The sequence below is a fragment of the Carcharodon carcharias genome, chromosome 1 (assembly GCF_017639515.1).
Source record: "Carcharodon carcharias isolate sCarCar2 chromosome 1, sCarCar2.pri, whole genome shotgun sequence".
Classification (NCBI taxonomy): domain Eukaryota; kingdom Metazoa; phylum Chordata; class Chondrichthyes; order Lamniformes; family Lamnidae; genus Carcharodon; species Carcharodon carcharias.
In genome coordinates, this window is record NC_054467.1 from 12,685,690 (window position 1) to 12,708,348 (window position 22,659).

The 22,659-nt window shown below is 47.8% G+C and overlaps 1 protein-coding gene across 4 annotated transcripts in view; it reads left to right on the forward strand.

Moving 5' to 3' along the window:
• The first annotated feature begins 2,464 nt into the window (after positions 1-2,464).
• fam13a (family with sequence similarity 13 member A) overlaps positions 2,465-22,659 on the forward strand; it is a 228,579-nt gene continuing 208,384 nt past the window's right edge. For all 4 annotated transcript variants that reach the window (XM_041216175.1, XM_041216348.1, XM_041216260.1 and 1 more), the window contains exons 1-2: positions 2,465-3,041; positions 16,073-16,262. In XM_041216175.1, the coding sequence (XP_041072109.1) occupies positions 3,015-3,041; positions 16,073-16,262 (217 nt within the window). In that variant the 5' untranslated portion in view covers positions 2,465-3,014. The remainder of the gene's footprint in view (positions 3,042-16,072; positions 16,263-22,659) is intronic.

The following is a 22,659-nucleotide window of genomic DNA, read 5'->3' on the forward strand; positions in this document are numbered from 1 at the left end:
GTCCTCAATCTACAGAGTAGTCTTTCCTCAGACTACAGGCATGTCTCTCCTTAGTCTACAGGGTCTATCGTCAGTCTGCAGGTTTTTCTATCCTCAGACTACAGGGTCTATCCTTAGTCTACAGGGTAGTCTGTCCTCAGTCTTCAGGGTAGTCTGTCCTCAGTCTAGAGAATAGTCTGTCCTCAGTCTACAGGGTACTCTATCCTCAGTCTACAGGGTAGTCTGTCCTCAGTCTACAGAATTGCCTGTCCTCAGTCTACAGGGTAGTCTGTCCTCAGTCTACAGAATAGTCTGCCCTCAGTCTACAGCGTAGTCTGTCCTCAGTCTGTAGGGTAGTCTGTCCTCAGTCTACAGGGTAGTCTGTCCTCAGGGCACTGGGTAGTCTGTCCTCTGTCTACAGAATAGTCTGCCTTCAGTCTACAGCGTAGTCTGTCCTTAGTTTTCAGTGTCGTCTGTCCTCAGTCTACTGGATAGTCTGCCCTCTGTCTACAGAATAGTCTGCCCTCAGTCTACAGGGTAGTCTGTCCTCAGTGCACAGGGTAGTCTGTCCTCAGTCTACAGGGTAGTCTGTCCTCAGTCTACAGGGTAGTTTGTCCTCAGTCTACAGAGCAGTCTTTCCTCAGACTACAGGATAGTCTGTCCTTAGTCTACAGGGTCTATCCTCAGTCTGCAGGTTAGTCTATCCTCAGACTGCAGGGTCTATCCTTAGTCTACAGGGTAGTCTGTCCTCAGTCTTCAGGGTAGTCTGTCCTCAGTCTACAGAATAGTCTGTACTCAGTCTACAGGGTAGTCTATCCTCAGTCTACAGGGTAGTCTGTCCTCTGTCTACAGAATAGTCTGCCCTCAGTCTACCGCGTAGTCTGTCCTCAGTCTTCAGGGTAGTCTGTCCTCTACAGGGTAGTCTGTCCTCAGTCTACAGGCTTGTCTGTCCTCAGTCTACAGTGTAGTCTCTCCTCAGTCTACAGGGCTGTCTGTCCTCAGTCTAAGGGCAGTCTGCCTCTGTCTACAGGGTAGTCTGTCCTCAGTCTATAGGGCAGTCTTTCCTCAGTCTACAGGGTAGTCTGCCCTCAGTCTACAGGGTTGTCTGTCATCAGTCTACAGAATAGTTTGTCCTCAATCTACAGAGTAGTCTGTCCTCAGTCTACAGGGTAGTCCGTTCGCAGTCTACAGGGTAGTCTGTCCTCGGTCTTCAGGGCAGTCTGTGCTCAGTCTACAGAATAGTCTGTGCTCTGTCTACAGAATAGTCGGTCCTCAGTCTCCCGGCTAGTCTGTGCTCAGTGCACAGTGTAGTCTGTCCTCAGTCTTCAGGGTAGTCTGTCCTCAGTCTTCAGGGCAGTCTGTCCTCAGTGTACAGGATAATCTGTCCTCAGTCTACAAGTTGGTCTGTCCTCTGTCTACAGAATAGTCTGCCCTCAGTCTCAGGGGAAGTCTGTCTTCAGTCTACAGTGTAGCTTGTCCTCAGTCTACAGAATAGTCTGTCTTCAGACTGAAAAATAGTCTGTCCTCAGACTACAGAATAGTTTGTCCCCAGTCTTCAAGGTAGTCTGTCCTCAGTCTACCGGATAGTCTGTCCTCAGTCTACAGAAATTCTATCCTCAGTCTTCAGGTTCATCTGTCCTCAGTCTACAGGGTTGTCTGTCCTCAGTCTACAGGGTAGTCTGTCCTCAGTCTGCAGGGTAGTCTGTCCTCAGTCTTCAGGGTAGTCTGTCCTCAGTCTACAGGGTAGTCTGTCCTCGGTCTACAGGGTAGTCTGTCCTCAGTCTTCAGGGTAGTCTGTCCTCAGTCTACAGGGTAGTCTGTCCTCAGTCTGCAGGGTAGTCTGTCCTCAGTCTGCAGGGTAGTCTGTGTTCAGTCTTCAGGGTAGTTTGTCCTCAGTCTACTGGCTAGTCTGTCCTCAGTGCACAGGGTAGTCTGTCCTCAGTCTTCAGGGTAGTCTGTCCTCAGTCTACAGGGTCGTTTGTCCTGAGGCTTCAGCGTTGTCTGTCCTCAGTCTGCAGAATAGTCTGTCCTCAGTCTTCAGTGTAGTCTGTCTTCAGTCTGCAGGATAGTCTGTCCTCAGTCTACAGGGTAGTCTGTCCTCAGTCTACAGGATAGTCTGTCCTTAGTCTACAAGGTAGTCTCTCCTCAGTCTATGGAATAGTCTGTCCTCAGTCTACAGGGTCGTCTGTCCTCAGTCTACAGGGTATTGTGTCGTCAGTCTACAGGGCAGTCTGTCCTCAGTCTACAGAATAGTCTGTCCTCAGTCTACAGGGTCGTCTGTGCTCACCCTTTCCGCTCTCAGCCCCCAGGATTGTGTGTCCTTTCCAGGGCTTCCAGAGGGTATTGTTTGGGGCAGTGGCCTGGTTAGAAATTCCGATCTCACTTGGATGACGAACATTACCAATTATGCGGAATCCAGGGAGTGTTTCTTTTTGTTCTGCCAGAGTTTCAAGGTTTCGGGATCCCTTGGAGTTGAGAGATCAGCCACAATTTAATTGAATGGGCCGAGCAGGCTCGAGGGGCTGACTCTGCTGTGATCCTGTGAGGCCGCTGATGCACCTTTTGCCTTGTCATTGATGCATGACTGCAGCCATTGGCAAATCAGCGGGGCTGTGGAGGTAGTGTTAAGTGTGCCCCTCAGGCTCAGCGTTTCAGGCTGTCTTTATACTCTCTGCTGGAGCAGTGCAAGACTTTTTTGTGAAGGGGGAGAAAGAAACTGGCCTGATCACGTGACCTGATGTCAGGCTGCCAGCAACTGTGGATCAAATTTCCACTCAGGAGCAGAAATTCTAGCTCTGTGTGTGTTTGTGTGCGTTTGGATACAGGCTGCTGCTGTTAACAAGCAGACCAAGGGAAAGGATTTCAACACCTCTTCCAAAGTTCTGCAGGGTTCCGAGGAGTGCGGAGAGCTGGCAGTACCAACATTGCAACTCATCTGTGCGCTCGGCCTGGCTCCCTGACTCCTCTTCGTCCTGCCGCATGGGTTTTCTCTGCCTTCAGTTCATCAAGTTAACTTTGGATGCATTTCCTGGAAAATGGGAGCAGGAGCAATCACTGTCTGCGTGAGTACAGGCTGCCCTTTGTGTTACAGACTTGATACTGTGTAGGGGCGCTCGCCAAATTGCTGTACGTTTTCCCCTCCAATGTCTTGGTCCTTTACTCCTGGTTTGCTCAGCCAGCACTGGGTAAACGCTTCGATCTTCATTAACTGTTGCAGCTGCTTCAAAGGGTGTTTGCAGCAAAAGACAGCACAGAAACTGGGTTATTTAGCGCTCCTGTAAAACAAAGGTATCTCTGTGAGCTAAGGAAACCAGTGCTTCAAAAAAAACTTGCACCTTAAAATGCTCCAAGCTTTCCCAAGGCACTTCACAAGGGCGTTATTATACAAAGTTTGACACCAAGTCTAACAATGAAATATTAGGGCAGACGTCCAAAAGCTTCATCAGAAAGTTGGGTTTCCAGATGTGTCTGAAAGGAAAAGAGAGAGAGAGAGAGAGAGAGGTAGAGAAGCGGAAAGGTTTAGGGATGGTATTCCAGAGCTTGGAGCCTCGGCAGCTGAAGGCACAGCCAATGGGAGTGTGATTAAAACCGAGGATACTCAAGAGGCCAAAACTGGAACTGCCAGATGATTGTAGGGCTGGAGAAGGTTACAGAGGTAGGAAAGGAGTGGGGAGTTGGAGGGGTTTGCAAACGGGGATGAGTATTTTAAAACTGAGGCACTGTTGGACCAGGAGTGTAGGATCAGCAAGCACGGGGTTGGTGGGTGAATGGGACTTGGTGCGGTTTAGGATACGGGCACAGTGCAAGAGGTCCAAGATTCAGTCCTGTTTCCCCGCTGATTTAGCCAATCTCGACAGGTGGGCTGAGGACGTTTTTTTTTCTCTCTTCCTCCAACCCCTAGCTATCTATCAGATCACTGCTCAGTCTTCCTTCTGTGGATATTGGCAGCTTGTGGGCTTTAGTTGAGAGCTGGATCAGGCTCAGATGTGATGCACTACAAGCTCGAATAGCCCGCACAGGCTCACAGACTCACAGCCTAGCCTGGCACAGGGATGGTTTGTTGTCAAGGGGTCAGAGGGATGTTGACGAGCCCCGGAACTGTAATTCTGTAGGATGTTCTGTTCTTTGTACAATATCGGAGAGGAAAGGAGACGAGATGGCAGCTATACTGCTGGCTGATGCCAGGAATAGCAATCTTGTAAGAGTAAAAAGGGACTTATTTTCTTCATCCTACTCCTAAATCTGTGAACGTTGGAATCAGATGGAGCTTCCGAGACTGACATTGAATGATCTTTGGTAGGTGAGGGTACTGATGGATATGGGGATGTGGTACAAGTCAGCCGGGAATGCAGAACTGGTCATGAGGGGCTGAATGCAGCCAGCCGCTTACAAAACGCCGGCAGCATTCACCGGGCTCTATAGCTATGGGTATTGCCCTGTTAACGCCAGGTATAAGGAGGCAGAGGGGGGGTCAGCGTGGCCCTGTTGCTGACAGCCTTTCAGCGCCCACGATGGGACCCAGTTTAGCTGCAAATACAAAGAGATCAAAAAACTGGAAGTGGTCCCTGGGGTCCCGGAAATGGGACCTTTGGAAATTTGGGAGGCGAGAGGCATTCCTGAGCCTTTTCTGGACCTCAATTTTCACGGGTGTCGGAAGCCGGTCATTTTTAACGGACGTTGGAAGTATGAGAGATAGGGGGCAGGGTTTTTGGAGGCCAATGGGAGCGGCACCTGAGGCGGGCACATACCTTGACGCCGCCGGGCGGGCATGCTGGTTCATCGGCACCCCGACCCTCAGCCAATTTTGGGAAAGCCGGACTGGGTGCGGAAGGGATACCTGCCCAGCAAGCAGCAGGGGCTCGTTGAGGTAACTTAAAAAAAACAACAGTTAGAGGCCATTGCAGACATCCTGCAGGCACGGGATCATGGCAGCTGCCTGGAGACGAGCTCCTGGTTACAGCCCAGGGGGAGCCAGCATCCCCAGGCCCCAGGCTGGATTTGAGGCCTTCCCTGCTGACCTGGTCACAGGGGCTCCACCACCACCCCCCCTCCCCCGCCCCCCCCCTCCACAACGGGTGGCCTGGCAGCTGTGACCGTTTATTTCAAACCATCGAAGGTGCTGAGTTGGCGTCTCAAGATGAATGTGCCCTCTCTCGCGTCCTGTCCCTCGCCTGCCAAGGCAAGGCTGCAACTCCTTCCATGCGGGAAGGGGCCTCCGACCGGCCCTCTCGTCTTCGAGACCCCGGCAGCTAATTGGCCCACCCCCGCCAAAATCTACGCCGGGCTGTTGCTCCCCAAGCAATGCCAGGCCAGGGCCCCCATTTGATGCCAATGCCGGGATCTTGACCCCCCAGCCGCAGGGTGCAGCTCAAGGCCTCAATGCCAGCGTAGCTGGCTTTCCCTCTAGGCTAAATACATTCTTACAAGCAGCAGGAAGGGTGGTGGGGGAGGGGTGGGGGGGAGGTGTGGGTGTTGGGAGAGGGAGGGCATTGGGCATTGTCGGGGGGTGGGGGTGGGGGGGCGCGCGGGGTTGTGCCACAGCTGTCTGTGTGGCTAAACCCGTGTGTGTGCCCCTTCCCCTTCAATCTCCCATCCTTCACTCAGAAAAGTCTCCCAAACCATTCACTGCTGAACTCAAACTGAGAATGACGGTTGGAGGAAAGTATTTGGGCTGAGTTTTCCCTTTGTGAGCAGGCTTCCTGGAAACTCACTCAAATCGAAACCAGGCGCCAGGGCCCTGGCTTTGAAAGTGAAATCTTTTTTTTTAGATTTCATTCCTCTACCACCCCCGCACTCAAGCATATGCAGTATTGCAGCCTACAGTCAGATCAGTCCCTAATGGATGAAGAAGCAGGCAGATGACAGAGGAGATCCAGGGATCCCCTGGCATGGATTCTAGAACAGAGCGGGCTGGATTTACTGCAGCCTGTCATAACAGGAAAAGTGGCAGCAGAGCACACTTCGTCACACAAAATCACAGAATTGTTATGGGTACAGAAGGAGGCCATTCGGCCCATCATGTCTGCACTGGCTCTCCAATTGAGAAATTCACCTCGTACCGTTCCCCTGCCTTCTCCCCATCACCCTGCTCGCTCTTCCTTTTCAGATAATGGTCTAAATCCCTTTCGAATGCTTCAGTTGAAGCTGCCCACACTGTCAGGACAGTATATTCCAGACCCTGGCCGCTCGCTGCGTGGAGAGGTTTATCCTCATATCGCTTTTGCTTATTTTACGGAATTACTTTAAATCTGTGCCCCCTCGTTCTCGATCCTTTCACGAGTAGGAACAGTTTCTCCCTATATACCCTGTCTAGATGCCTCATGATTTTGAACACCTCTATCAAATCTCCTCTCAACCCTCTTTTCTTGAAGGAAAACAGTCCCAACTTCTCCAATCTATCTTCATAACTGAAGTTCCAGGTCCCTGGAACAATTCTCGTGAATTTTTCTGCATTCTCTCTACTGCCTTCACATCTCTCCTGAAGTGCAGTGCCCAGAACTAGATCAATACTCCAGTAGAGGCCAAACTAGTGATTTATACAAGTTCAACATAACCCTCTTGCTCTTGTACTCTATGCCTCAAAGCCCAGGGTACTGCATACTTTATTAACCATGCTTTCAACCTGCCCTGCCACCTTTGATGAATTATTGCACATATACGCCCAGGTCCCTCTGCTCTTGCGCCCCCTTTAGAGTTGCACCCTTCATTTTATATTGCCTCGCTATGTTTTTCCTACCATAATGAATCACTTCACATTTCATACTTCACATTCATCGCTGGAGAGGTCCTGACGTCTCTCTATCAGTGGTGGGTAAACCTCCCCCGATTGAGTCAGAGGGCGGAAGGGGCCGACGTGGGATACTTAGCTGCGTGCGGCGGCAACATGAAAATTAGGCTCATTAATGAGCCAACTGACATCCCATTATTCCTGAGCTGCAATTTAGCGGTGGCTCAGGTATTAAATGGGGCCACACGGCTTTTCTGTGTCTCAGGAAGACCGCCCAGGCTGTTGGCTGTGACAGCGGCCTCCTGGGGGAGGTCGCTTGTGATCAAGCACTCAGCCCAATCGATGGGCGCGCCGTTGGGAAGGGGCGTCCCGCTGAAAGCCACCCTCTGCCCTTGCCCCCGACTCACCTCTGACCGATCCCCAAGACCCCACCCCGCAATTCCCATCCCACCATCACTCGCCTTTGGATTGGGATCGCGTAATGATCCTGGGCCTGTGGCGGGTGTAGTGCCCCCGGCAGCCACCACTCCTGCTGGCGTGGGTGGCATGAGGATTGGCCAACAGTTGTCAGTGGGCGTGACGTCCACTGCCAGGGATCTCAATCACGGGAAAGGCCCAAAAGCGGCCACCTAAGTACCTGAAGGGCGCTTGTTTCTGTCGGGCCTCCCTCCACAGAACTAACCGGTGGAACGAGGCCTTCATCGGCCCAACAGAATCCCAGCGGGTATCACAGCCTCTGAGTAGGAGGTGGGCCATTTAGGAGTGAGACAAGGAGTAATTTCTTCACCCGAAGGGAATTGTGCAATTATGGAATATAGGGATAGTGTGGGAAGATGTTGTTGAGGTGGAAGATCAGCTAGGATCTTCTTAAATGGCAAAACAGCCTCGAAGGGCTGAATGGCCTACTCCAACTCCTATTTCTTAAATTCTTATCTCCCGGCTGTCCTGTGAGGTGGAGCTTACAATGGGCTCCACCCAACGTTTTGAGGCCCACTCGCTTGACTGCTCGCTCTGACACATTCTGACTAGCCTGTGTGAAACGTGTTGTTGGAACGCCATTGCTGCAATGAAAAATCCGGTTTCTTGGAGCTGCTCACTACAGGAGGAGGCCCGGGCGGCACTGCCCGGGTGTTTACTGGTGACCCATCCCTCTGACTCTTGTCAGATTTGTTAGGTTTTTGTCACGTGACCCCCCCCCCCAACCTCCAACACGTCACCCTGCCTGATCCAACAGCCATGTGGCCCAACCCTGGCAAGTTAAATAAATTAAATCTGGTGATTTGTGGGTGAGAACCAGATAAATAACTGTGAAAACTGCTGGTTTGTGGGGTTCCAGCTGATTCACCAAGTCTCCTTAAGGGAAGGGAATCTGCCACTCTTCACTTGGACTCATGGGCTGCAGTGCCACACTGCACAGTTGACCTTTACTGTCCTCAAGGCACTGAGGGAGATGGGCAATAATTGGGATGTTGCCAGTATTGCCCACTTGTTGGATAGACTCCAGCCTTGCTTGGTATGCACATCCTGAGAATGAACCATACAAATAAGAATGACAACTCACTGTAACTTACTCATTGAAACTTACAGATTTTTTGCAGGGAGTGACAGGGTGGATGTGGATAGGGCGTTTTCCCCTGGCTGGAGAGTCTAGAATCAGGGGACACAGTTTCAGGATAAGGGGCAGGCCATTTAAGACAGAGATGAGGAGGAATTTCTTCACTCAGAGGTTGTTGAGTCTTTTGAATTCTCTACCCCTAAGGGCTTTGGAAGCTCAATTATTGAGCATGTTCAAAACAGAAATTAATAGATTTCTGGATACTAATGACGTCAAGAGAAATGGGGAGAGTAGGAAAAAATGGCATAGAGGTAGGTGATCAGCCGTGATCTGTTTGAATGGCAGAGCAGATTCGATGGGCCAAATGGCCTCCTCCTACTCCGATTTCCTATGTTCCCACAACCCAACTGCTAAAAAGTTAAGTTTCAGAGATGTCCAAGTGTTTGTCCTGTCTTGTGTTAATGGAGTCTCTGTGAATTTAAAGAGAGGTGTAGCTTATAGGAGTCATGGCAGAGGGGATCATTCCCTCCCTGACAACTCTGTGGGTGTACCTACACCACATGGATTGCAGCAGTTCAAGAAGGCAGCTCACTGCCACCTTCTCAAGGGCAGTTAGGGACGCGCAATAAATGCTGGCCTAGCCAGCGATGCTCACAACCTGCCTCCTTGTTAATCACTCCCAGTAATCACTAGCTTCTCATCAGTAATGCAGCCCCTATATTAATATGATTCTTTGATGTGGTAAGGTTTTCAGATGTTGCTCGGATTCCTGAGATATTTTGACTAACCAATACCCTGATCTACCCTCTTCCCTTTGCCTCCAGGGCAGTAAGATGTGGGTTTAAGCTCCAGTTTGTAATGCAGGCTGACACTCCAGTGCAGGAGTGAGAAAGGCCCACAGTGCTACTGGAGTTGCAATCTTTTTGGAGAGACATTAAGCAGGGAGCCCCGTCTGCCCTGCTGCGTGGATGTGAAAGATCCCAATTTGAAGAAGCACAGGAGAGTTCTCCCCGCTGTCCCGGCCAGTATTTACCCCTCGCCCAACATGACTAAAGCAGATTATCTGGTCATTTATTTCACTGATGTTCGTGGAAGCTTTCTCTGCATAAATTGGCTGCTGGTTTCCCTAAACTGCAACAGTGACGACTTCATAAAGCACCTTATTGGCTGTAAAACACTTGGAACATCCCGTGGTTGTAAAAGTCGTTAGATAAATAACAAGTCTTTCTTTAAATTTATCCAAAAATTTTTGTTGAAGCATGCTTTACGCTATGAGAAGTTTGAATTCCCAGTTGCCATCCCTTGAGGCGTAGAAGTTTCCTGATACAACTGTAATTGTTTTTTATGTTGTCAGTGCTCTGCAATGTGTCCTGTATAGTGATTAGGGTTGGGCATGGAGGTGAGTGGGGACTGAATTTTGAACCACCAATTGGCCTGTCAGTTCACCGACTCCATCCTGTCCCCCAGTCAACTTTCCTGGAAGCAGCCTATTGCTGGAGGCTGACTGGGATTTTCAACTTGGCCTCCAAGCCTCCACAGGGCAGCTGCCTGGAGGAAGCTTCCTCTCTGGGCAACACTCCACATTCGTTACCTGGCCTTTTCTAATTTTAGATTTTAAAAAGCTGGAGAGAAGGTACCTTCATTTGGGGCACCCCAACTCCCCCGCCTCTCTCTCTATGTGACCTTGCACCACATTCTGCCACTGTTCCCAAGCTGGTGATGATATCCTGATATCCCTGATTAATGGCCACTTGAAAAGTCGCTTCCTGCCCAGCCTCAATTTTGAGGCCAGCAGGAGGAATTCAGGGGCAAGAGGGGCAAGTCCAGCAGGTTAGCCTGCTCGGGTCTTGGGAGGGGGAGCCCTCTTTCATAGACCCTCTTTCCCGATTGGGACACACCCCCTTATCCCCCCGCCACTACTTCCCCGCTACAAGGTCTGCCCCCATAGGTGCTCCCTGCCCCTTGGCTTCTTTATCAAGCTCCCTAGCCCCATCTCCCCCCTTGCTACCAGTGCCTCACTCACTCCCCCAAGTCCCCTCCACATTACCCCTCACTCCCCAAATGCATTACCTCCATCCGGCTCCAAGACTGACTCGTGGGACTGCTTGTAGTCCCAGCGGTGGCCACTGCTCCTGGTGGCGCTGCTGGGACTGGGGATTTGTTCCCTGCCAACTCCCACTCTGCCACCCATTAAATTCTACTCCATGCAATTCATTGGATCAGGTGTAGGAAATTCAGCCCATCAAGCCTATTCCACCATTCAGTTCATTTTGGCTGATCTGCACCTACCACTATTTCTCCATATCCCTTAATACCTTGTAGACAGCTGCAGATTTGCTGTAATGGTATCAGAGATGAGGGGCTTCCGTTCAGTGGAGAGACTGCAGGGAATTCCAGTCGAGCTGGTGCCAGTAGAACTGGTCAGAACGGATCTTTCCTCCTACATTGTTCTCATTCGAAGCAGAGAAGGTCAAGAGGAGATTTGCTAGAAGTGTTCAAAATCATAAATGGTTTTGATAGACCAAATGGGGAGAAAGTGCTTCCACTGGCAGACGAGTCAGTAGGCGCAGAGGAGATGAGGAGTATTATTTTTACACAGTGAATTGTTATGATCTGGAATGCGCTGTCTGAAAGGGCGGTGGAAACAGATTCAATAGTAACTTTCAAAAGGGATTTGGTAAATACTCGAAAAGGAAACATTTGCAGGGCTGTGGGAAGGAACATGGGCGTGTGACTAATTGGATGGCTCTTTCAAAGACATGGAACAGGCACAGTGGGTGAATAGCCTCCTTCGATGCTGTAAGATTCTATGAACCTATCAGATGTATTGAATTCAGTCTGATGGGATGGATCAGTTTTGAACTTGGCCATAACCACTATGATTCCGTGCTCCCAGAGTGTGGCATTGGATAGTTGTGAGGATTGGGTATGTTGGCAGACACTTCTTCATCCAGGACCCACGGACACTGTGGTCACTTGGAAAATCCGTACCACCGCTTCACGAGACCAGCACAGATACATCCCGAGGATTCCTCTCATTACCTGGTTCAGCCGCTCACTGGATGAACTGTCTTCCTTCGTTCTCTGTGAGCAACCTCTCACGACTGTTCCTCAGCTGTTGAGTGGGGCAAAGGCCATTTCTGTGGATCCACCATCCACTGGAAATGGAAAATTTGCTGATAAACGCAAGGGGAGGTTTTTCCCCTAAGTACTGGCCTCCTCCTCCTGAGAGTTAAGCTGAGAGATTAAATACTGTGCTGCTTTGAGGCTCTGACTGAACATTTCAGGGCTGATATGAGTGTTGCCAAGTGGAAAAGGGATGTTCTTTTGAGTGCAACTTAGTGAATAACCTCATTGGAATGGTTTATTTAAATAAAAGCGCTATGAGCACAGCGGAGACCTTACTGTGTCTCTCACTTTGGGACAGACAAGAGCCAAACCTTTTAAGCCATTGCCTCCCCGAGCCCTAATACCCTACATGATGACTGTGCACCTCCAATTCTGGCCTCTTGTGCATCCTTGATTTTAATCACTCCACCATTGCCGGCCATGCCTTCAGCTTCAAGGCCCTAAGCTCCGGTATTCCCTCCCTAGGCCTCTGTCTCTCTATCTCGCACACCTCTATTAAAACGTTTCATAAGACCCATTTCTCTGGCCAAGTTCTTGGTCATCTACACTGATATCTTCCCTTATGTGACACAGTGTCATATTTTATTTGATAATGCACCTGTGATGCTGCTTTGATTGCCCATAGCTAGTTGTCTTGTGAAAATTGCGGTGCCCTGCCGTCTGTGTGGTGATGGTGCTCCTATGATGATATTAGTTCCAGGATTTTGACCCAGCAACAGTGAATGAATGCTGATATTTGTCCAAGAAAGAATCATAGAACAGAAGGGTGATGAGATGAGATGAGATGAGGAGAAATTTCTTCACCCAGAGAGTGGTGAGCCTGTGGAATTCGCTACCACAGAAAGTAGTTGAGGCCAAAACATTGTATGCTTTCAAGAAGGAGTTAGATATAGCTCTTGGGGCGAAAGGGATCAAAGGATATGGGGAGAAAGCGGGAGCAGGCTGTTGAGTTGGATGATCAGCCATGATCACGATGAATGGCGGAGCAGCCTCGAAGGGCTGAATGGCCCACTCCTGCTCCTAGTTTCTATGTTTCTATGTGACAGGTTCCAACTCTTGACCTCCATTCAGGAAGCAGAGCAGCTGCGGACATCCAGTGAGATCAGGACCAGGCTCTGTGATGATGCCTTCTGGTAAAAAAACCCCCCCAACATTCATTATATTATGAAGAGGGGTACAAGAGGGTTCCTGTTCCCTATTGAAATGTATCCCATGTGGATAAGCTCCTACAGGAGAAGAGAGGGAGAAAACTGGGGATGGCGGAGAAGAGAGTTATGGTTCGGTATTAAATGGTGACCCACTTTCAAACAAAGCAGTCTATGTGTATTGTAAGCCATATATTCATTTTTTTGCTGTGAGTAACACACACAAAAATTGTAAATATCAAACCTCAGTGACAGCTCACGTTCTCAAACATTCATCGTATAATCAAATCTTCAAAGGCCCGCCCAACTCGACATTTTCATCCTCCAGCACCATCTGTTTTACCTGGGCCCATCCAACTAATATATCTTTTTTTAAGGACAAATTAACCAAGTCGTTGGAGTGGAAAAGGATCAAGGGAAATAGTCATTTTGGAGTGTAACCCTGATGAACATCCCCATCAAGAAAGAGCCCACCCATCTCCCCTTGGCATTCAATGGCATTGCCATCATCTGGATCCCCCACCAACTACTTAGTCAACTTGTCTCACAATGTTAACTCTGTTTCTCTCCCTACAGATGTTGTCAGACCCGCTGAGTTTTTCCAGTGTTTTCTGGTTTTATTTGTCCTTCCCCTGTCCTGTCTGTTGCCATGTGCCTTTAAGGTTATAAAAGAGTTTAGAGTAAACTTCAAAAAGGTGTTTCCACTTGTGGGGAAAACCAAAGCTAGAGGCCTCTTTGAAGTGTCATTTTTAAGCCGTGTGGTTTTGGTAAAGAGCTGTCAAGTTCTATTGTCCTTTTCAACATCAGCCAGCCTCTGCACACCAGTGAGTGGAGCTTTGAACTTGTTTATTAAAGATCAGCAGCTGTAACCGTGTAACTTCGAACCATCAGCTCCACATAATTGCAGAGCAGGTATCAGACTGTAAAACAAAAACAGAATTACCTGGAAAAACTCAGCAGGTCTGGCAGCATCTTCTCTGCTGATGCTGCCAGACCTGCTGAGTTTTTCCAGGTAATTCTGTTTTTGTTTTGGATTTCCAGCATCCGCAGTTTTTTGTTTTTTGTTTTTATCTAGGTATCAGACTGTCCCTGTCACATAAATATAAGAACATAAGAAACAGAAGCAGCATTTGGCCTCAGAGCTCATTCCGTCATTCAGTAAGATCATGGCTAATCTGATACCTCAAATCCAGCTTCCCATAATATTCCTTTTCCAATATACCCAAAAGTCTATCGACCTCAGTCTTGAATATACTCAACAACTGAGCATCTACAGTTCTCTGGGGTAGAGAATTCTCCTCAACTCAATCCTAAATGCCCAGCCTGTTATTCTGAAATTGTGACATTGTGTTCTAGATTCCCCAGCCAGGGGGAACTTGTACTTGACATCAAACCCCTTAAAAATGTTATATGTTCCAATCAACCACCTCCCATTCTTTTAAGGGAATGTAAAATATAACATAGCATCTTTACAAGCGTGACTAGAATATAGGAGGAGGCCATTCAGTCCCTTTAGCCTGCCCTGCCATTCAAGTAGATCATCACTGATATGCACCTCATCCCTCAATGCCCTTACCTAAGAAAATATTTTCAAGCTCGGCTAAAAGCTCCAACTGACCCCCAGCTACCACAGCCTTTTGGCAGGAGAATAATCCAGGTCTCCATGACCAATATATGTGGTAAAAGAATGTATTTCCTGGGTCGGCAACAGCAGCAGAAATTGCTGTTTGAGTCACAAGCCACTGAAATTCCAGCAAGTCCTGCTTTTTATTTCTCTTTGCAAAGTGAACGATAAGTCATTTGGCCAATCATTTTCAAAAAAGGACCCATCTCACATGTATCCTTTGTGTTACCCCCGCTGGTTGGATATATTCCTGGAGGAGAATTTTCCCCAAATCGAGCGGGCCCAGTCGGGAAGTGGGAGCTCAGCCAATCGCCACTCGCGATCGGCTCTGAGCCGCCATTTTACGTGGGCAGACCAATTAAGGCCCGCCCAGCGTGACGCACGGCCGGTGGGGGAGGGGGGAGAAGAGAGAGAGTTGGGGCCTGCACGGAACAGCACGTAAATCTCCCTGAGGCACAGGGCTGCCTCAGGGAGATTTAAGTACATTTTTTGTTAATAAAGATAGAAATTACTTACACATGTCCCCTCATGTGACAGTGCCACATGAGCTGGGACATAGTTACGAACTGAGCAAAATTTATTTATTTATTAAATGAAACCTTCCGGAAACCTCATCCCGCCCGTGGATGAGGTTTCCCGGAAAACGCCAAGGCCCCTTTTGCTCTTTGGCTGCCCGCCAGCGTTAAGGTTGGACGTTGGTAACTACTTCAGTTGGTTTTTTTAATGGCCTTAACGTGCCTTTGACAGTTCGGCAGGGGTACAGCCGCCTCTGGCACGTGCCCGCCGAACGAAAGATCTGAATGACGCGCGGTGACAGAACGCACGCTTGACTTCACCGCGCACTTCATTTTAAGTGTTGGCTGCCCTTGCGTGCCCTGCGCGCCAACGTGAAAATTCTGGCCCTGGAGACTTTCATCCTCTGGTTGGATCCATTCCTGGAGTTTTCATCGCGCCTGCCCTTTAACCACTCCGCTTGGTTTAAACTACTTTTTTTTTAAGACAATCGTTTCAATGCCCGCGCCATCATCTTTTCCTCCTGGAATTCTCATAGTAGTGTCTTGGAGACTGATATTTAATCCTGGAGAATCCAAGCCAATCCTGGAGGGTTGGCAACCTCACACACACACACACACACACACACACACACACACACACACACACACACACACACACACACACACACACACACACACACACACACACACACACACACCGGCCCCTGGCTGTCAATTATATATATAAAAAAAATTGGCTCCTTGACTGTTGATATTTAACAGGAAGTCAAATCCATGCAGGAGGTGGAAAGGCCCCTCTATCGCTCAGCTGGTGGCTCCCTCCAGTTTAAATAGTGTTTTCCTGGCACCGCATCGAATTCTTCACACGCAGATAGAGCAATAAGCCCACTGTTGGAGTCAGAGGATCTGCATGTCTGCAGGACCATGCTTTTCTCTTTCGAATCCCATTTTTTGATTGTCCAGCCCAAGCCGTTTCCACCCAGACTCAGTAGCAGTGTGATTTCTGATTTATCTATTGATTAACGTGATGAGGCCCTGGGGCTATTCAACAAGCCTTTTAACTTCAGCCGTCTCTGTCTAATAGCCCGGCAGCAATTAACATTAACCCTGTCATTGGTTCAGTGACTCTGCAGGTCCTGCCCACCTGTTACAATAAAGGAGTGTGAATGTTTACCTTTCTGTTTCCAATAGCAATAGGAGTAACATCTCTCTTTTATTAGTGGAGCTGAGAAGCCTTTCAGGTCGTCCCATAGGCTGAGGCTTTGAGATTGTATTTTATTTTCACTTGCCGCTAATCCCTGTAATTGCTGGGACTACAATACGTGTTCGTTTTCTTGTCCAATGGAGGTGCCTGTTGTAGCCGTGGTTGATTGTTCCTCATTCTTCTGTACTTTCCAGCAAAACAAGACCGCAGTCAGGCTGAAGGAGGACGTGAAGAGGATTATGGCCCATCCACTAGGCGCGCAGAGGGCCTGCCATGTTGGGAAGGTTTTCGGAGTCTCACTTTACGACCTTCAGCAGCAAGGGCAGACGATCGATGGGGTCCCGATCGTCATACAACACATGGTGGAATATTTGCAAGAATATGGTGAGCAGCCTTGCTGTACAATAATCTGTGGACGACCGTTTTCGATATTACAAAAGGGACTACACTTAACAAAACATTTTATTGGGTACAAAGCTAGGGACGTTCCTAGGGACAAAGCTAGATGTGCTGAATGATCTACTTCTGCTCTATATTCTTTCAAGGGATGTGGCTGTCCCTGGCAAGGCAACATTTGTTGCCCATCTCTAATTGCCCTTGGATTGAGTGGCTTGCTTGGCCATTTCAGAGGGCAGTTAAGAGTCAACCACATTGCTGTGGGTCTGGGATCACGTGTAGGCCAGACCAGGTAAGTCTGGCAGATTTTCTTCTCTAAAGATGTGTTTTTAGGACAATCGAGATCATTTCATGGTCATCATTACTGAGACTAGTTTTCAATTCCAGATTTATTAATTGAATTTAAATGCCACCAGCTGCTATGGTGGGATTTGAACCCATGTCCTCAGAGTATTAGCCTGGGCTTCTGGAGTAGTAGTCCTTTAGGACATCATAGGAGGCGCTATAGGAATGCAAGTACTTCTTTTTTCACTTTCTCATTTTCTCTCTGTTTTTCTCTTTCACTTTCTTCTCTTCTTTCTTTTTTCTTTCTACCCCCTCTCTTCTTGCTTCCCACCTTTTAACCCTAATTAACGTCAACTAATCAGTAATTACAGGGAGGCTGCACCACTAGTTTTGGGTGTTGAATCCCACTCTAGGGCTTGAGTGTAGTTAATCTGGGCTGACGTAGCCTTACCCAGACAGCGCTGTCAGTTGTGTCATCTTTTGGAAGAATGGGTGGATGGAGGCCCTGTCCACCTAGGAGGGTAAATGTAAACAGGTCCCAAGATACTTGCAAAGAAAGGCAGGGGAGTTTCCCATACCCTCCCCCCACTTCCCCCAACTCCCCATAACCACACTGGTCTCCTACCCAAACTTTATCCCTCAACCAACAGCACCAAAACTGATCAAATGGTCACTTATCTCATTGCTGTTTGTGAGACCTTGCTGTGTGCAAGTAATTGGAAGTCTTATTTGCCTATATCACAGCACTGAACACAATTCTGAGAGTAATTAATTGACTGTGAATTTCGCTAAGGGACCCTGAGATCTTGACAAGTGTTATATAAAGGAACTATTTAAAAAGCAGATTTATTTTTCTGTCCTTTATATTATCCCCATCAGTAGGAAACTTAGCACCAATCTCAGCTTTACCCAGAGGTGAGAATGGAGATGAACTAGACTTAAAACGAGGGACATTCTTGCCTTGGAGGAAGTTCAGAGAAGGTTCATTAGGCTGATTCCTGGAATGAAGGGGCTGTCTGGTGAGGAGAGTTGAGTAGGTTGGCCTTATACTCATTGGAGTTTAGAAGAATGAGAGGTGATCTTACTGAAACATAAGATTCAGAGGGTGCTTGAACAGCATAAATGCTGATATAGATGCCTCATGGACGAGTCTCAAATTAGCGACCACAATTTCAGAACAAGAGGTCTCCCATTTAAGATGGAGGTCAGAAGGAATTTCTTCTCTCAGAGGGTCATTAATCTTTGGAATGCTCTTCCCCAGAGAGCAGTGGAGGCCGGGTCATTGAATATATTCAAGGCTGAGTTAGAAGATCTTTAGTCTAGAAGGAAATCAAGGATTGTGGGGATCCAGGCAGGAAAGTGGAGTGCAGGCCCACAATCATATCAGCCATGACAGCAGATCAGGCTCTGGGGGCCAATGGCCTCCTGCTGCACATATTTCTAATGTCCTCATGTAGAATTGGAATTCCAATTCCAGTCCTGTTGTGCGCTGCTCTCTACTGGCCAGCTCCAGAATGACCTGTGGGGAGGAGGGGAGGAGAGGGTGGAGGTTGGGATGTGGGGCATGGGTGGAAGGATGATGTTGTGTGATAGCACAGCGGGTAAGCCCATGGTCACCGACCCATCCTCTCAGCCGCACCAGATAAGTGGGTGGGGGGGTTGGGGTTGGTGGGGGTAGGGAGCGTGGAGTTGCAATAAGATTGGGGCAGCATATTGTTAAAATGCTGTTCATTTCTTCAGAATAGATTAACATGTCGGCAGTTTTGAACTATATTTTAGGTAAATGCTGTTAGTTGCAGAATCTAATGTGAGCTTTGGAGGTGCGGGGGTGGGGGGTGGCAGGGGTGGGGGTGGGGGGGCGGTGTTTAAAATTTAACCGGGGGACGGGCACAAAAGGCCAAGCAGCAATTGTCCAATCTGCACCACACTGAATCTGAACTTTATCCCTGGGGCATCATTGGGTGTCTTGTTATATCATACATGGGAGCTTTTAGATTGAAAATTTTGTATTTTGTATGGGGTGTATTCAGACTGTACCTGTCAACCTTTTTACACAGTAATTGTCACACAACTGTATGCAACAGAACTGTTTTCCATCTTCTCTGCTAATCAACTATCCACAGGCCATGAAAAGGAGATTGACCATTGTCAGTCCTGAGGCACTGAGTGTCATCTGGGGGCATGGCCCCACACATGCTGGGAATGGCCACACCTTGGCCCTGGCCAAGGAGGAGCACATCCTTGCCATTGATTAATGCTGGGGCTCCAAGGGAGTAAAAGCCTTGGGTGCTGGTACAATCCGGCAGGTACTACATTTTCCACCTGTTAGATAGCTCGTCCTCTTGATTTCAACGGAGCTGAATGCCTGACTGGGAGGATAACAGTCGGTCAAGGAAACCCCACCTGTATTAACCCATTTGATGGATTCCAATCCCAGCACATGCACTCCCCACTTTACAATCTCCCAGTTCTGATGAAGAGTCATATGGACTCGAAACAGCAACTGTATTCCTCTCCACAGATGCTGTCAGACCTGCTGAGATTTTCCAGGTATTTTTGTTTTTGTTCTAGATTTCCAGCATCCGCAGTATTTTGCTTTTATATTACAATCTCCCATGTTGTTTTCCGCTCTTGTTCTCCAGGTTACCATGTATTAATTTTCAAACAACAGCAACTTCGAATTCTATTGCACTTTTTAACAAAGCATAATGTCCCAAGGCACTTCATGTAAGTGTTACCAAACAGAATTTAGCACAGAGCCGCGTAAAGAGATATTAAGGCAGATGACCAAATGCTTGGTCAAAGAGGTAGATTTAAAGAGCATCTGAAAGCAGGAGAGAGAGTTAAAGAGATGGATGCTTAGGGAAGAAATTCCAGAGCTTAGGGTCTCAGCAGCTGAAGGCATCGCTGTCAATGGTGAAGTATTAAAATCAGGCATGCACAAGAGGCCAGATTTAGAGGGGCACCAAGATCTCAGAAGGTTGTCAGGCTGGATAAGGTAACAGAAATAGGGAGGAGCGAGGCCATGAAAGGATTTGAAAACACGGATGTGAATGTTGAAATTGAGGCTTAACAGTGCCTATCCATGAACCACTGTAGTTAGACAAGCAGAGGGGTGATGGGTAAATGGGACTTTGTGCAAGATGAGACATCGACAGCAGATTTTTGGATGACCTCAAGTTCACGGAGGGTAGAATGTGGGAGACTTGGTCAGGAGTGCATTGGAATAGTGAAGCTTAGAGTTATCAAAGGCATGGCTGAGGGTTTCAGCAGCAAATAAGCTGAGGCAAGGGAGAATTGGGTGATGTTACTGAGGTGGAAATAGGCACTCTTCGTGCTAACATGAATATGTGGTCAGAAGCTCAACTTGGGGTCAGATATGTCACCGAGGGTGCAACAAAGGCTACTCTCACAATTTTCAGGACACAAGTTAATAAAAATGGTGTTGACTTTATTTCTGCAGTACAATAATAGTCTTTCTGTTTTTTATGTCCCTTGGTTAATGGTTTACCATAACTGCCAGCTGTTGTCAATATTTGTACATTCTCAGTGCTACAATTCTAATGTCACAATAGCCTGAAAGCACAGAGTGATTGATTTTATATTACAATGACCAATGCAGCAAGCTAGCAATGCCCTTTAATACCTCTCACTGGACTGCACCTCGTGGTGCCGAAAGGAATACCTTGAGCTCACGTTTTTGTTTCTATATTGAAAGTTCCCCAATGGGGTTGGCTGCTCCTCATTATCCTGTAAAGACTTCATATTCACACCAGGAAGCTCCTATATTCATTCCAGGGCAACAGAGACTTATCTCAGCCCTTGTAGTTGTGGTAAGGATGTTCCAATTGGCTGAAGCACAGTTATAAGTCCAAACTTGGTCCAGTTGGTACTCTCGTCTCCAAGTTTGGAGGTTGTAGGTTCAAGCACCACTTCAGAACAGCACAAAATCCATACTTATACTTCAGTGCTATATTGGGATTTGAACCCATGCCCCCAGAACATTAGCCTAGACCTCAGAATTACTCATCCAGTAACATTAGAACTACACCACCATCACCTGCTAAGCTAACCCACGTTTTATTTTCTCGAAAATCTGATGTGTAACCTAATAGCGGTCTGAAATTATAAAGGGGTTTGATAGGATACTTGCCACTTTGGGGAGTCCACAACTAGAGGTCAAAAATATAAAATAGTCAAAAACAGATCCAATTAAAAAATCAGAAGAAATTTCTCTACTCGGAGGGTGATGAGACGTGGAACTCATTACTATATGGAATAGTTCAGGCGAATGGTATAGATGTGTTTAGGGGGAACTGAATAAGTACTTGAGGGTGAAAGTAATAGAAGGATGTGCAGACAGAGTAAGGATGGCAGATTTCCTTCACTAAAGGACAGTAGTGAACCATTTGGGTTTTTATAGCAGTTGATGATAGTTCCTTGGTCACCATTACTGAGATGTAGGATGGGGGAAACTTGTGTGGAATATAAACAGCGCACAGACCCAGTGCGTGGAATGTTTTAATGTGAAAGTAATGCTGGAAATGGGCTTTGCCATAATGCTCAATGCTCCTACGTCATGGTTTACTTTAATTTTGTTAAAATTGGCCTGCGATATTTTTCTTTTGTTTTTGCCTCTCTTGGGTGATTGTGTGGCTGGGTGGGGCACAGGGTGGAGGGGTGGTATTGGGTTTGTTCGGGGTGGGTGGTGGCTGTGAGTCAGGTTTAACATAAAATTGCATAGTTTGCACCATTTTTGAATACAACTGACCAGTATTGGTCTTTTGCTATCCTTTTCCATTTGTAATGCCCAGTGGTATGCACTTTCCATCAGCATTCATTGAATAGATCCCTCACTGACTTGCCCCATTTTGAGCCCAGGGGGTAGATAGGCCACCTTGTAGCACGTGTACTGTTATGGTGTTACAAATGGACAAGCCTGATCCCAGGGTGGAACCCGGCTTGATAGATCCTAACTTTTATTTGTTTTTTTAGATACATGGAGAGTGGCCACTGAACGGAGTCACCAAAGTCAGATAATGAACTTTTAACAAAAGAATAAAACATTTATTAAACAAGAAAAGATGGACTATATTACAATACTCCTTCACCCACAACTATACCTTTACAGGTATATACAGATTTGGAAAGGTAACACAAGCTACAAAAGTTACCTTATACACTAATGTCCACAGTAAGTACACATTCCACATAAACCAAAGAGGCAACCTGTGGTCAGACACCCCTCACTCAGAAACCAAGGGCAGGATTTTCCCGTTGGCGAGCAGGGGGCGGGGCCCGCTTGCTGATGCATAAAGTGACGCGCGGTGATGTCGGGCGGAACTCCCGATGTCACCGCACCCTATTTAAATTTCCCAGAAGGTGGGGGCGCAGCAAAATCAGCTGTGCGCCCTCCGACCTGTCAATGGCCAATTGAGGCCATTGATAGAGTCGTTAAACTAATTAATGGACCTGCCCGCCCAACCTTAAGGTTAGCGTGTGGGCTGGGAGCCCTGGCGGGAATCCACGGGCGGGATGAAGCTTCATGTAGATTTTAAAAAATTTTATTAAAGTTTTTGTAAAAATTATGGACATGTCCCAACTCATGTGACAGTGTCACATAAGGGGACATGTCAGGAATTTTTTTTCCCTCTATTTTTAATCTTTGTCACAGAACAGCCAATTTCCCCGAGGCTGCACTTAGCCTCAGGGAGATGACTGGACTCTTTCATGGGCATATGCGAAACAGCGCACTCTTTATTTTGGGATTCCACCCCCCCTCCACCCACATAAAATGGCGCTGCGCCCCAGGTTGTGGGTGCCAATCGGAAGCGCACCTGTGCATGCCCGCCATTCAACTTCGCCCTCAACGGGGGGAAAATCCTGCCCCAAAAGACAGATGCCACCTCAACCAGATGCTATAGATCTCTCCTCCACTACCCAAACCCCAACTAACCCCAGCCCTTGTCACACTGCAAGTCAACAAGTCTCACTGAACTCTGTCTTTCACATGAGGGTTTCCAATCTCCACTCTCAAAGAACTCGTTTTGGAATCTTCTCCCAAACCGATGCTTTCTCTCAAACACCTTACTCAAGAGTT